This window comes from Dasypus novemcinctus, chromosome 22 (genome assembly GCF_030445035.2).
Source record: "Dasypus novemcinctus isolate mDasNov1 chromosome 22, mDasNov1.1.hap2, whole genome shotgun sequence".
NCBI classification, from domain to species: domain Eukaryota; kingdom Metazoa; phylum Chordata; class Mammalia; order Cingulata; family Dasypodidae; genus Dasypus; species Dasypus novemcinctus.
Window position 1 is genome coordinate 36,599,307 of NC_080694.1, and position 16,337 is coordinate 36,615,643.

Below are 16,337 nucleotides of genomic sequence, written 5' to 3' on the forward strand. Positions count from 1 at the left end.
CCCCGGGGGCAGGCCGGGCTCTGAAAGGACGGGCTGCCACCACGACACAGGTTGTGGACCGCAGGGGGAGGAGCCTGTTCTGTGGGCTCTCGGTGAGCTCAGTCCCTGGCCTGGTGGGCCCCAGGCCTGCGAGAGGGAGGAAGGGACAAGGACGGCGGGAGATTCACCTTGACCTGCACGTGGCAGGCGTGGTGCTGGGGCAGGACCTGGGCAGGCCGGGGGGCTGCCCTCGACGTGCCGTTCACACGGGCTGGAGAACGCACTTCACCCTGCACTCAGGTCGTCGGGGATGCCGTCTTCTCTGTGTGTAGAGGGGCCATAAACAAAGCCAGGAGGCAAAGGTGCCCGGGGCCCTGGGGCCTGGCCTCTTGTCAGCTGCTCCTGCATGGCCGGGGACCTCCTGCCTTCAGAAGAGCTGTCTTGACGGGGCGGGTTTCTAAATCCAGTGTTGGTTCATGGGCCTCCTTTCCACGGTTCACCTTAGGGCTCCGCAGAGCATCTGCAGGTACTTCAGCACTCCCACATGTGCCCAAGATTTAGGGCAGACGAGTCTTTCTGATGCCCAAGAGGGCGATGGATCGCAGCCGGCCTTGCCGTTTCTTTCCTCAGAGGGGCGGGTTGAGCTGTGGGCTCTGTTTGCATAAAACTCAAGAAAGGTTCAGCCAATACAATCAAGTTTGGAGGGAAATTGCCGGGTCAGAATGCTGGCAGATGTGTAGTCTCCCCTTCTCTCCTCTCCGCATCTCATCCCACCACTTCAATGATGTAAACTCCATCCATACCATGCTGGGACGTTGAAAGTAATCGAGAATCTAGGACAAACTTAATTTTTTTTAAAAAACTGAAACAGATGTCAGCCTTCTCCATGGAGTGGCCTGAAGGAACCGTGGTCTTACCACCTTGAGCAGATTGCAAGTGTCCCCGGACCTATTCCAGGCCTGGGTAGTTTCTTAGTTAACACATAAGTGACAGAGCGTGGTGTCCAGAGCATGCCCCCATCAGAGTCAGTCCACTACTGCAAGAACATTATCTCCAGATGAGAACAAGTCACCATCAGTGGCCTCTCTCAGATACAGAAAATACCTTGTAGCAATTCTGTTCAAATCCCTAAAACTACAGGGCCGTCTGGGCATTTAATGAGTTAATGCATGGGAGGGGCTGGCATTGGGAGGTGGAGGAGCTGGATATGCGTGTAAATCTTCAAATTAATAGCAAATCTCTCGTTTAGATTTTTTGGTTAAGTCCTTGTGATTCTGTGTCCAATCCTAAAGCCATTTCCATTCTGTTTTTGAAAATCACTGGCTCGGTAGGTTATTTTTACATCTGCTTACATGACTGCCACCTTGGATGAGGGGGTGCCTTGAGAACCAGCACGTCAGAGCCAACGGGAGGGTGCAGAGCCGAGGCCCACGGCCGGACTGTTCGCGTGGGTTGCCGGTGCGGGCTCCTGAGGGCTGCCTCTCAGCCGGGCTCCCCCTGCTCGCCGTCCCGTCTCACAGCACGTGCATTCTTCTTTCCGGCAGGCAAACGAAATGTTGCTCAGCGGACGGAAGCTGACCGCGCAGGAGGCCTGTGGCAAGGGACTGGTCTCCCAGGTGTTTTGGCCAGGGACGTTCACACAGGAAGTCATGGTTCGAATTAAGGAACTCGCCTCGTGCAACCCAGTTGTGAGTCTGGTTTTCTTGCACATATTCTCGTTTTGACTACCGTGGCATTTTCCTCCAGAGAGCACACACAGATGACAGTACTTCCTAAATACTTCTCATTTGCTCTCTACAGAGACAGCTTGGTGGGAAATGCTGGTACAAGCCATACCTGATAACCCCTCCATCACATTTGCTTATCTTGTTCTCCCTTTGCAGTTAACCAGGAGCTAAAGGAATGGGTATTAATCGGGCATTTCGGTCTGTAACTTAAAATGTCCTATAGATGTCCACAAAAACAAACCTTTACATAGTTCTGTCCTGTTTTCAAAGCCCTTTCACATACTCAACATTTCATTCACACACACACACACACACAGTGGACCTACATTTTTGTTTAATAAATGGACTGGATAAAATATGTTATCTTCTGCTAACAGAATTGCATTTAGCAAATTACAGGGTGAAACGTTGAATATTAGCAGACACATGAAAACCCTCCTAGTATTTAAATTAAATTTTGGTTGGGAAACCCCCACAACAGTCCTCCTGGGAGTTTCCCTCAGGAGATCTGGTATCTGCTCAGGGTTCCACACGGGCTCAGCAGTAGCACCAGGGCAGGGGCTGCAGTTCCCACTCAAGGTCGGGGCTGCCGACGGCGCCAACTCTTGTTTGAAATAGCTTAACGGCCATTTTGAAACTGAAATGTACTTTATGCCTCTATTAAACTGGGAACGTAGTGTGGGGAAAAGATCTGGGAATCCTTTTTTTTTTTTTTTTGAGGTACCAGGTGCTGCCAGACATTGAACCCAGGACCTCATGTGGGAAAATGGTGCTAAACCGCTGAGCCACATCGGATCCCCTGAGTTGGTTTTTTCGTTTGTTTTTGGTTTTTTTTAGGAGGCACCAGGAACCAAACCTGGGAACTTCCGTGTAGGAAGCAGGCACTCAACCCCTTGAGCCCCATCTGCTCCCCTCTAGTAACCTTTTTTAACAGGTGGTTCCTCGGCTTTGGCAGTTGCTCCATCAGTACCTGACAGCTCCTCCATGGGTGTGGTTGGGCATGGGTTGGGCGTGGTTGGACGTGTTTGGGCGTAGGTTGGACGTGGTTGGGCATGGTTGGATGTGGTTGGGTGTGGTTGGGCTTGGGTTGGATGTGGTTGGGCATGGTTGGACGTGGTTGGGCATGGGTTGGACATGCGTTGGGTGTGGTTGGGCATGGTCGGACATGGTTGGGCATGGGTTGGACATGGGCTAGGCATGGAGGCAGTGCTTGCACATGCCGCCCTTGCTAACGGCCCCCTCTCTGGTCCAGGTGCTTGAGGAATCCAAAGCCCTCGTGCGCTGTAACATGAAGATGGAGTTGGAGCAGGCCAACGAGAGGGAGTGCGAGGTGCTGAAGAAAATCTGGGGCTCGGCCCAGGGGATGGACTCCATGCTGAAATACCTGCAGAGGAAAATCGATGAGTTCTGATCGGCAGGCCGCATCCCGGATGACACTGGAACTGTGGCTCCTGCTGCCCAAATCCACCCTCACAGCCTGAAACAAGTTTTCCCATAGCTCATGCTTGGAACCAGGACTGGAACCATCCAAGCTATTTATTATCAAGGAGTTTTTAAGTACTGTAACTTTAAAATAAATAACTACCAAGCTCCCTTGTCCAAACATCATTATTTTATACTTAATTTACCCACAAGTCTGCAGGTATAATGGTGAGCTCTAGACTGCTCTTTGAAGCTCCAATTTTTGTTCTCTTTGGCTAGTACTGTATAAAAAGGAAAAGAATTGTGTTTTGCTGTTTCAGGGTTGGCAGGGAAGTCTGGAATAATGTTTGTTTTTCATGTTTTTTTCATTCTGGAACACAAAATCTAAAGGGGTATTAGCCAGCCTCCACCTCCTCTGCCCCAAGTGTTGATAGAAAGATCTGAGAGGAGATTGCCTTTGTCTGTAAAAAGGTACAGATACCTCAGAGATAAATTCTAAGTCAGAAGTAAGACATCTTTTAGGATAAATATTTCTCATGAAAAATCCACCAACAAACATACCCCCAGACAAAATGTATGCTTGGGATTCATGCTGAGAAACCCATTGTTTCCACCCTTTCTTTTTCTCATATGCCCAGTTCTTACCCAGTTGACATGAAGAAACCACTGTCTCTCTAGAAGAAAGCTTGTTTTGCAGTATTAGTGAATCACTGAATAGCTTACGTATGAATATCTAAGTTATGATATAGTCTTAGAGGGGTTTTAAATAAATAGTTTTTCTGACCCTTTTGAAAAAATAACTACATAAGTGCTTCTTGTTGCTGGGTGAGAAATACTACTTTCTACACAGTTTTGGTTTTCTATTTGCAGATACAATTGTATTACACCAAAAAAAGTATTTTTTATGTTTATAAAGTGTAATTTTTAGGTTCACTTAGAATATATTTTATTTAATAAGTTAAAATTCTTTTGGCACACTATTAAATGCAGAAACTCCCTTCAAAAAAGAAAAAAACTACCTTCTATTAGACATCTAATGTTCTTCGTGCTTTTATGTCTACAATATACTGGAGACAAACAGTGTCCGAGAGTGCCCTGTGTAAATAGCCATTTTGCATTCCTTTCAGGACTGGTGACTGATTCCTGACTCCAGATGCCTATTATTTAGTTAGGCTTCTGAGCTTGCAATCATATTGAATGTATGAAGAATGAAATAAAATCAAAACCTTATTTTTGTACAGTTTTGAAGTTTATACTTAGAACTGACCGCCTCCCCGGCCGCGCGGAGAGCTGTACAGTGTAAATCTCCCTCTGCCTTGGATCGATTGGTACAGTATTTTTGCATCTGTGGGACCTACTTTTTTGTTCAGTAGTTTGAACTATATATAAACTGTACAATCTGTAAAGTTTTTATAGAATTAAATATTCAGCTGTGAAAACTGGTTAAATAAAACTAATATTTCTTAACACATTTGATATGTTTCCCTGATAATTCTTTACTTCTGAGGGTTTTCAAAGGAGGTTCTCTCTCTCTCTCTCTCTCTCTCTCTCTCTCTCTCTCTCTCTCTCTCTCGTTTTCTGTCAAATATATATATATGGATAAAACATCTGTACAGTTGAAACCATGGAACACATTCACGTGTGGCTGTCACCTAGGTAAGTAGAACGGAGTAGTGGGATATCACAGCAACCTCTCAAGTCCTGTCCACCTTGCCCCTCGCCCAAGTCCATTACCTGAATGTTGTGTCAATTTTATTACTGCCACTGAGGACATTCCTAAAATATGCTTTAGTTTTGCCAGTTTTTAAACTTCTTCTCACATCACATAAAAACTTCTGTGGTTTCTATAATCCAGTGTTAGGTTTGAGATTTTGTGTGTCACCGTTGTGTCTTGTTCCTTCTCCGCCCAAACCTTCCAGATGAGTAACCTGAGGCATCAGCCGCAGCGCCCGTCACTCAGGTCGCCCGCCCACTCAGCGGCCACGTCCCCAGCCCAGCCACTGGGTGGGTGTGCTTCTAGAATGTACACATCGGGCACTTACGGAGTAGGTTCCCCTCATGAGAAGCTCCAGTGCCGTCATCCAGGACCGTGCGTCCTCCAGACCCTGCTGGCCCCCTCGCTCAGCAGGCCCGAGCCCCGCTTCACTGAGGTACCCCTTCCACTGAGCTCCGCTTGCCCTGGGCAGGAGAACCAAGCCCAAGCCCGGAGGAGGCTTAACATGCTCCCTGTGTGCCCAGCGCTGTGCAGGTGAAGGGAAACGCGATCCCTTGGATGGGGTCGAAATCCGTTCAACTCGAGAGGACGGTTTCACGGTATCTAAAGAATAAATAACCTTGACCCCCTAACTCCATTTATAAAGATTCATCTTAAGGAATGAAACCTAATAGGAAATACAAGGGTAAAGATAGGCAGTTGGATTCACCTCAGAGGTGTTCCTAGAGGTGAAAAATTGGAAACGCCAATGCACATCCATCAGTAGCACTTTGGATAAGTCCTTAGGCAACGACCACCCAGTGGGCTACACAGCTGTTGAAAAAGAATGGGATAAAGTCTTAGGTGGAAAAAGCAGGTCTGGAACAGCTTCTGTCCAAAGCTTTTCAAGGTCCAGGAGGGCATGTGAAGTCAGGTTCCCCAGTGGTTGTGGGCCTGCATGTCCTCGGCCCACGCTGGCCTGCGCTCAGCACCGCGAGTACCAGCTCATCTGGGTGCTCGTCTCACAAAGAGGAGTATCTCCTGTTGTTGCATTTATAAAATGAGAGCTTCCAAAATCCTTGGGTCGGCTGATTGCGTTCCTCCCACCCCTGGCACAGAGACCGGTGATGGCCAAAGAAACCAGGAGGCCCCAGAACTGGGGGGGGATCTTTCAGGGAACCCCACGGCCCGGCTGTAAAGGGGGAGAAGTGCGTGGAGGACGCGCAGCCGTGGGCACGGCTCCTTGGGCCCCTTTTGGCTGCTCAAAACGTAAGTGGGGTGGACCTGAGGCTCCGGGCGAGGCAGGAGGCCGGGGGACACCTTCCCCGGTCAACCCTCACCTCTCGCTTGGCCACATCACGGGCTCGAGCCTAGTTGGGTATAACTTCTTGGCTGGCACCTTCTATGTGTTTCAGCTCCTCCAAAAGGAGAAGCATCACCCACCAAGAAGTGACGCGCCTCTTGGTCGTAAGCTGTGAGGGCCTTTCCTATGATATAGAATATTTGTGTACACACATAGAGTTGTGCCTCCATTTTATACGACAACGTAGGATTTAGGAAAATAGAAATTAACGTTAAAATTGGTGGGACCTGAGCTGAAGTGCTCGTACTGAGAGCATGGGGCATGGGTCCAGCTCCTTCACGTGCAGAAGTGGTTCATAGCTCATCAGAAATCTCTGGCAGGTCCAGCCGTGCCTGGTCATCTGCCCTGAGTGCCCAGCCACCCTGCAGCCTCCATCCGTCCCCCTGCCCCTCTGCCCGTCACAGGATCACAGGCCATGGGTTGCCCGACGGCCGTGGACTCTCCAAGTCCTTCCTACCCTTCCCCATGGCCAGGCAGGGAGGAGTCAGGTGAGACCCCAGGGCCTCGGTCTCTCCTGAGAGTTTGGGATTTAACTGGCCTGATGTGCAGCCTGGGCATAGAGAGCTTTAAAAGCTCTATAGGTGATTTGAGCGGACTGCAAAATGTGCAATAAAACTCTCCACCACCTTCCGCCAGTTCGCGTGTGATGGATTTTAGCAGGTAAAGATGTTGAGGAAGGCAGGAGCACGGAGCTGCAAAGTTGAAAAGCACTAGCTCTTCCTGCATGCAGGCCACGCAAGGGCAGATCATTTGACTCCTCAGGGCCTCAGTTTCCTCTCCTGTGAAATCTAACAGGTGGCTGTGATGAGTCAAGGCACCTCCTGCTCTCAGGTTCTGGGCTTTCCTCCAGGCACAGAGGCCCTCGGGGTGGCTGCTCACCTGCCTCCAAACTTCTCCCTGGAAGATCTGGGTCCCCCCTGGCATGTTCCGGAGACACTTTGTAAAACCCTAATGAAGTACCTTTCAGCCTGGGATTCATGTGTCAGAAGAGTCTCAGAAGCCTCTCCATGCTCTCAGGAGGACACGGGCTGGGGAATGCTGGTGTATTAGTTTGCCCAGGCTGCTATGACAAGCACTTCATACCACTTGACTTAACAGGAATTCACTGTCACAGTTTCGGAGTCTGGAAGCTCAAATTTTCTGCCTCTTTCCTTTCCCTCCCCTTCCTCCTACATTGGCCAGCTTGGGCTTTCTCCCCACATCAGCCCCTGGGGAGACTCTGCCCCTCTCTCCCGCAGCATGCATCCAAGGCTAGTGCTCAGGCCTTCTGATCAGGCTGGAACCTACCCCACTTCAAAGTGGGAGCTGGGGAAGGGGCTTTTAAAAAGTAACAATAAAAGAAAGAAGAACTATTCTTAGGAAATAAAAAGGCATCAGCTATTCCATACTTTCTCACCAAATTCTGTACCATTCTGGAGCTGCCAATTCTTGGGGTTCCTTGGCTGGCACCTCTGCAATTTTAGTTTGCCAAAGGGCTGTCAAGACAAAGTACCAGAAATGTGTTGACCCTTATAAAGGATAGTTATTTGAAATAAAACCTCACAGTTCCAAAATCCAGCTCAAAGCACCATAAGAGGTGCTTTCTCACAAAAGTCAGCTACTGTTGGTCCTGGCGTTGTTGCCACATGGTGAAGCAAGATGGCCGCCAATCTCTGCAGAGGTCTCTGCCTTCCCCTCCAGAATCTACCGTCTCGTGGAGTTAGGCTTTGAGCAACCAAGCACAGGTCTTGTCTCTTTCCAGGCCTCCTCTATCAGTCTGGGCTGTCCTCTCTCTTCCCAAGTTCAGCAGTGAGCTGCCAGGCGTATAGCAGGGCTGGAGGTCTCCTTTTGAGCTGCTCTGTGGGCCCAGCTCTTGGGCGCTTCGTGCTCAAGCCATCCCCCCTCTCACATTGCCAAGTTGAATATCCCAACTCCCTTTTTCTTCCACCTGCCCGAGTCTCAGTATCTCCCTTTATATCAGACCCAGCAAGAGGGCAGAGACTCAACATGAATCACACCCACTAATGTAATCCAGTCAAATGGGTCTCATACCCACAGGAATGGATTTGTTTAAAACATAATATTTCTCTTTTTGGGGGGTTCATAAAATAAGTTCAAACTGCCACATCTGCCTTCCATCATATGGCGCTCCCTTTCCTTGTGTCTGCTCTTCTGGTTTTCACTGACTTCTGGCTGCTTCTTGTGACTTTCTCTAAACTACCTTCAAATTTCTATAAGGCCTCTAATCATACAGATTAAAACCCACCCTGATTCACCTTAATATCCTCAAATGGGCCTATTTACAAATGGGTCCACACTCACAGGAACATGGACCAAGACTAAGGACATGTCTTTTACAGGGTACATAATTCAATACCCAACAGGCAGTTACCAGAGGATAGAAAGGTCAGTAACAGAGACCACCAAATGGGCTGGGTAGAGTGAGATTTGGGGGACTCAGGTGAAACTGAGGCTCCTGAGCTCAGTGTCCCAGGCTGCCCTCTCCTAGACCACCTGCAGCCACTACCGTCCATCAGATATTTTACTGCTAAATCTTGTTCCATACTAAAGGCCACCAAATCAATTAAGCATATTCTTCAAATCTCCCCCAAAGTACTTTAATGGATCTAGATTTTATCTTTTTTTGACCTGCCACTTTATGTCTGTCATAACAATCAGGTATTTTTGTAACCACAAAACAATTATCAGAGAATTCAGTTTGTAGTAATTATGAACTAGACAATGAGACCAACCCTCCCACTGAAGATAAGTAAAGGTAGAGTAAAGATAGAGTAAATGTTTAAAATCTTTAAAACATTAAAAAGGTAATAAAATGCTTTAAAAATTACTGTGCCAAGGTCCAGGAGAGAAGAACAATTCAAGGCAAGACCACTTTTACTTTGGGGTTATGTGTCAATCAGAAATAGGCAGCTGAGAGGTTACATTGCACTTTTGACAGCATCAGAGAGCTAAGGGAACGAATTTGAAGTCCAGAATCTGCCAGCTGTGGGGACTGAGGGAAATCACTGCATGCTTTGGGAAAGGACCTTGAAAACCTACCCTTGTAGAAGTAAGAATTAATTAAATATAAACCAGCCCCCATACTTGCTGCAGGTGCTGCAGCTCCACTTCAGTAATGTGAATGACTCAGAAATTTCTGTCCTGAAATTGGATTAGGTGACCTCAGAGTGCTAGTTCACTCAGGCACATGCCTGAAACAAATTTAAAAACAAACAAAAAACACCTCTGGAGGGAGATAATTTCATCCTAGGGCTCAAATTGTTTCTGAAAATAAACTTTTTTTTTTTCAAAATCAGGGTAAGTACCTAATCAAAAATAACCAGGCCCACAAGAAGGCAAAACAACCAGAGTGGGAAACATCAGAAACAGAGCCACAGGATCACAGTCACTGTTGTTACAGCTCAGACATAAAAGAGACTACATCATTTTGCTTATATATTCAAGGAATTAAATCCAACTTAAACTTTTGATTTAGAGGCTAGAAATCATTAAATAGAGCAGATTTGAAAATAAAACAAATATGGATTTTAGAAATGAAAAGTTAATAACCAAAATTTAAAGTTGATTAAATAAGCTTAACAACAAATGTAGACACAGCTGAAGAGAAAATTAGTGAATTTGAATATAGAGAAGAAAAAGTAGATTGAAGCAAAGAGATTCAAAACAAAAATACAAAAGAGGAGGTAAGAGACCAGACTATATTGTGAGAATGCCTAAAACATACTTAATTGGAGTCTTGGAGGAAGAGGAGAAAATGGGGCAGAGGCTACAGGCTGAGAATATTCCAAAACTGATGGAAAACATCAATTTACAGATTCAAGAATCCCAATGAACCCCAAGGAGGATAAAAAAAACAAATCCACAACTTGACACATTGTGGGGAAATTTCATAAACCCAAAGACAAGTCTTGAAAGTAACCAGAGAAAAGAATTAGGGTTTAAAGGAACAGCAATAGGGAAGCAGATGTGGCTCAAGTGATAGAACTTCCACCTGCCATATGGGAGGACCTGGATTTGATCCCTGGGGCCTCCTGGTGAAAAAAAAAGAAGAGAAAGCATCCCTGTGTGGCAAGCCTGTGCCTGCATGAGTGCCCACATGGTGAGCCAGTGCCCATGTGGTGAGCCAGTGTTTGGCAATATCTGGGTGATTTATTGGTTGTATCCACTTAAGGGAATATCTGTCCAATCATAAGCTGACCACTAAGTTAACCAAATAGATATGTCAGTGATGAAGAATACAGAATTTACAGAATTATTTCAAAAAAGTTACTAAACAAACAGCAATGACCACAATAAGCAGCAACAACAACAAATTCTGGGGGAAAAGGAGAATCTGATTTTCAGAGTTGCCACATTATATTATGTAAGATATCCAGTTTTCACATGCATATAAAAGAGAAAGTATGGCTCATACACAGGGAAAAGAAACAGTCAATAAAAACTATCTCTGAGGCTCCAAAGCCAAACTTTGGGCTTACTAGACAGAGACTTTAAATTGGTTATTTTAAATATGTTCAAAGGCCAAAGAAAACTATGTCTAAAAAGCTAAAGGAAAATATAAATATATATACATCTAATAATATAACCCCAAAATACATGAAACAAACATTGACTTAATTGAAGGGAGAAATAGCCAGTTCTACAATATTAGTCAGTGACTTAAGTATACCATTTCACAGATAGAAGATGTAATAAGGAAGTAGAAGACTTGAACAACATTGTGAACCAACTAAACCTAAAAGACATATATAAAACCTATATTAAGCACACAACAACAGAATTTGCATTCTTCTCAAAAGTAAATGATCATTCTCCAGGATAGACCATATGTTATTACACAAAACAAGTTTCAGTAAATTTTAAAACCTTGAAATCATACAAAATATATTCCCTGACCAATATGGAATGGAATTAGAAATCAATAAGAGAAAGAAAAGTGAAAAACTCACAAATAGTGGAAATTAAGCAACACACTCTTAAGCAACCAATGGAGCAAAGAAGAAATCATAAAGGAAATTATGATTTCCTTTAGATGAATGAAAATTAAAGCACAACCTACCAGATCTTATTTGACATAGCAAAAGCAGTGCTCAGAGGCAAATTTACAACTGTAAGTTTCTACCTTAAAAAAAGAAAAAAGACCTCAAATCAATTACCTAATCTTCCACCTTAAGATACTAGGAAAAGACCAAACTGTACTCAAAGCAGATGGAAGAAAATAATAAAGATTAGAGTGGAAATAAATGAAGTAGAGAATAGAAAAGTAGAGAAATTCCACAAAACCAAAAGTTGATTCTTTGGAAATAGTGACAGATCTTAAGCAAGATTAACAACAACAAAAAAAGAAGAATTACTAAAATTAGGAATGAAAAAGGGTAATTACCACTGATTTTACAGAAATAAAAAAAATTATAAGGGAATACTATGAATACTTCTGTGTCAACAAATTGGATAAGCTAGATGAAATGTTCAAATTTCCAGGAAACCACAAAGTACCAAGACTAACTCAGAAAGAAATAGAAAACCTCAATAGGCCTATAAAAATTAAAGATATTGGGAATGGATGTGGCTCAAGCAGTTGAATGCCTGCCTCCCACATGGGAAATCCCAGGTTCTGTCCCCGATGCCTCCTAAAACAAAAATAAAAACAAACAACAAGCAAAACAAATGAAAACTACAACTTAGGAAAGCAGGGAAGCCAATAGGGCTCAGTGGTTGAGCACCAGCTTCCCACATATGAGGTCCTGGGTTCAATTTCCAGTGTCACCCCCATACCCCAGTACCTCAAAAAAAAAGTAAAGATATTGAATAAATAATCTAAAAACTTGCCATAAAGAAAAGCTCAGAACCAGATGGCCTCATTGGCCATCTACCAAATGTTCAAGAAAACATTCTACCAAATGTTTCAAGAAACATTAACATCAGTGGACAAAATGATCATAAAATTTATATGGAAATTCAAGGGACCAGAATAGTTAAAACAACCCTGAAAGACAGGAAGGAAGTTGGAACACTCACACTTCCCAATTTCTAAATTTACTACAAAAGTACAGGAATCCAGACAATGGGGTCTGGACATATGGATAGACCTAAAGAAAAATGGAATAAACTGAAAGTCCAGAAATAGACCCATACATTTATGGTCAAATGATCTTTGACAAGGGTGCCTTGTCTGCCTACCATATAGGAGGTTCAATACCCAGGGCCTCCTGGTCCATGTGATGAGCTGTCCCATGTGCAGTGCTGCCACACACAAGGAGTGCCCTGACACACAGAGTGCCCCCTATGTAGGGGTACCCCACATGCAAGGAGTGCACCCCACAAGAAGAGCCACCCCACACAAAAAGTGCAGCCCACCCAGGAGTGATGCTACACACACAGAGAGCTGACACATCAAAATGACACAATAAAAAAGCCACAGATTTCTGGTGCTGCCTGACAAGAATGCAAGCGGAAACCCTGGCCGCAGGGTGTTTTGCCCTTTTGGGCCTAGAATTCAGAACCCCATCTGCCCCGTTCCTGGGGGCAGGAGACGGGGAAGTGTACTTTGAGGGTGCTGTTTCCTGCCCAGGTAAGCCATTAGGGCCTTCTGTCCCCCTCTGAACTGTCTGGCAGCAAAGAAAGCCCACTGAACATTCTCAGCCCTTCACTGCTTCCCTGGAGCTCTTTCTCCTGCCTTCTCAGGAAAGCTGGTGTCAGATTTTGACCGAGAAACCATCAAGATCTCTTAGGTTCTTGTTGATTCCATCGAGCATGTTGATTCCATCCTAAATTCCCTGCTCTCCTTGGAGGCTGGGTACCGGTTCTTCCACTTTTACAGGGGGTGGCCACTCAGGAGGTCTGGGGAGAAGGGCCCAGGTTGTTGCAAGGGAAGGCCTGATGGGATTTGGGGCAGAGGGATAGGGTCCTGGACCGAAGCAAAGGGAAACCCCCGGAGCTCTCTTCCCAGGGAGCTCTCTTCCCAGGGATGAACTGGGTGCAGGCAGCCCTGGGGGTCCTGGTGAGGAGGCGGCAGCCCCCAAGGGGTCTGAATGAGGGCGAGCCAGACACTGCACCAGCCTAAAAGCAGAAACTGCTGCGCGGGGGTCTGGGAAGGGCCCCCGCCGTGGTGGGGCTGGGCGGTCGGCTGGGCCCCTCCAGAGGCCTGCTGTCTCCACTTGCACCCATAGGCCTTACTGCTCTGTTTACAGTGACCCGCCCGGGAACCCTCCCCAAGACGGACGGGGGTTCTGGGGTCCAGCCTCTGGGCTGGTGGTTATTTGATGATTTCTGATTTTGTTTTCCCTGTAAACTTCTAACCTGGCTTTTTCCATGTCAACTCCTGTGATTTATGCCAATAAAATTTGCCATTATTTTCAAAAAAAAAAAAAAAAAGAATGCAAGCGGACAGAGAAGAACACACAGTGAATGAACACAGAGAAGAGACAATGGAGAGTGGGGAGGGGAAGGGGAGAGAAATAAAAATAAATAAATCTTAAAAAAAAAAGAAACAAAGACTTTGAATAATATATGAGAGGATCTGGACCTAAAAGACATATACAGAAAACTACATCCAAATACAGCAGGATACATATTCTTCTCAAGAACACATGGATCATTCTCTAAGACAGACCACATGCTAGGCCACAGAGAAAGTCTCAGTGGACTCAGAAAGATTGAAATCATATAAAATAATTTCTCTGACCACAGTGGAATGAAACCGGAAATCTGTAAGAGCCAGAGACCCAGATTAGGCACCAAGATATGGAAGTTAAGCAACACACTCTTAGACAAACAGTGGGTCAGGGAGGAAATCTCAAAAGAAATCAGTAACTACCTTGAAACTAATGAAAATGACAACACAACATATCAAAACTTATGGGATGCAGCAAAAGCTGTACTGAGAGGGAAATTCATAGTCATAAATTCACACATCAAAAAAGAAGAAAGAGCTAAAATTGAAGATCTAACTGCATGCTTGGAGGAATTAGTAAAAAAAACAACAACAAAATAACCCCAAAGGAAGAAGAAAGAAAGAAAGAACAAAGATCAGAGCAGAATTAAATGAAATAGAAAATAAGAAAACACTAGAAAAAATAAACAAAACAAAGAGCTGGTTCCTTGAGAGGATCAATAAAATTGACAAACCCTTAGCTAGACTAATAAAGAAAAAAAGAGAGAAGATATAAATACACAAAATAAGAAATGAGAATGAGGATATCACCACTGACCCCACAGAAATAAAGACTATCATTAGAGAATACTTTGAAAAACTATATGCCAACAACAAGGACAATTTAGAGGAAATGGACAGATTCCTAGAAACACATAAGCAGCCTATATTAATGAAAGAAGAAATTGATGATCTCAACAAACCAATCACAAGTAAAGAGATAGAAACAATCATTAAAAACCTCCCAACTAAGAAGAGCCCTAGGCCAGACAGAGTCACAGATGAATTCCACAAAGCATTCTGGAAAGAACAAACACCAATCTTGCATAAACCCTTCCAAAAAATTGAAATAGAAGGAACATTGCCTAACTCTCTCTATGATGCCAACATTACCGTAATACCAAACCAAACAAAGACAACACAAGAAAGGAAAATTACAGACCAATCTCTCTAAGGAATCTAGATGCTAAAATCCTCAACAGAATACTTGCTAATCATATTCAACAACACATCTGATGAATTATACACCATGACCAAGTGGGTTTCAACCCTGGTATGCAAGGATGGTTTAACATAAGAAAACCAATCAATGTAATACACCACATAAACAGAAGGAAAGAAAAAAATCACATGATCATATCTACAGATGTGGAAAAAGCATTTGACAAAATATGTCATGCTTTCCTGATAAAAGCAATGCAAAAGATAGGAATAGAAGGAAACTTTCTGAACATAATCAATTGTATATATGAAAAACCCCATTTGCAATGGTGAAATCCTAAGATCCTTCCCTCTAAGGTCAGGAATAAGGAGATGCTCACTATCACCCCTCCTATTTAACATTGTGTTAGAAGTACTTCCTCAAGCACTGAGGCAAGAAACAGTTATAAAAGACATCCAAATCAAAAAGGAAGGAGTAAAAATTTCACTATTCGCAGATGACATGATCCTATACATAGAAAGCCCTGAGAAATCTACAACAAAGCTTCTAGAACTTATAAATGAGCTCAGTAAAGTTGCAGATTATAAGATCAATGCACAAAAATCAGTAGCATGTCTGCACACCAATAATGAGCAATCCAAGGAGGAAATCAAGAAAAGAATGCCAGCAGTGGACTTGGCCCAGTGGTTAGAGCATACGTCTACCACATGGGAGGTCCGTGGTTCAAACCCCAGGCCTCCTTGACCCATGTGGAACTGGCCCATGCACAGTGCTGATGCATGCAAGGAGTGCTGTGCCACGCAGGGGTGTCCCCCACATAGGGGAGCCCCATGTGCAAGGAGTACGCCCCATAAGGAGAGCCACCTAGCGGGAAAGAAAGTGCAGCCTGCCCAGGAATGGTGCTGCACACACAGAGAGCTGACACAACAAGATGATGCAACAAAAAGAAACACAGATTCCCGTGCCACTGGCAACAACAGAAGCGGACAAAGAAGATGCAGCAAATAGACACAGAGAACAGACAACCAGGGTAGGAGGGAAGGGGAGAGAAATAAATAAGTCTTTTAAAAAAAGAAAAGAAAAGAATTTCATTTACAATAGTAAATTTAAAAATCAAATATCTAGGAATAAATTTAACTAAAGATGTAAAAGAATTATACACAGAAAACTACACAACACTGTTAAAGGAAGTCAAAGAAGGCTTAAATAAATGGAATAATATTCCCTGTTCATGGAAAAAAAGACTAAATATCATTAAGATGGCTATCCCTCCTAAAATGATCTACAGATTTAATGCAATACCAATAAAAATCAACACAGCATTTTTTACTGATCTGGAAAAACTTACCATGAAATTTATTTGGAAGGGAAAGTGGCCCTGAATAGCCAAAGATATATTGAAAAAGAAAAATGAAATAGGAGTAGGAGTACTCATTGTACCTGACTTTAAAACATACTACAAAGCTATAGTGGTCAAAACAGCACGGTTTTGACACAAAGATAGACACACTGACCAATGGAACCAAACTGAGAATTTGGATATAGATCCTCGCATATAC

General features: G+C 44.2%; 1 protein-coding gene across 2 annotated transcripts in view; it reads left to right on the forward strand.

Annotated features, from left to right (window-relative positions):
• Nucleotides 1–4,599, forward strand: part of CDYL (chromodomain Y like) — a 270,153-nt gene extending 265,554 nt beyond the window's left edge. For both annotated transcript variants that reach the window (XM_058285185.2, XM_058285186.2), the window contains 2 exons: nt 1,524–1,667; nt 2,959–4,599. In XM_058285185.2, coding sequence (XP_058141168.1) covers nt 1,524–1,667; nt 2,959–3,117 — 303 coding nt within the window. In that variant the 3' untranslated portion in view covers nt 3,118–4,599. The remainder of the gene's footprint in view (nt 1–1,523; nt 1,668–2,958) is intronic.
• Nucleotides 4,600–16,337: the final 11,738 nt, after the last annotated feature.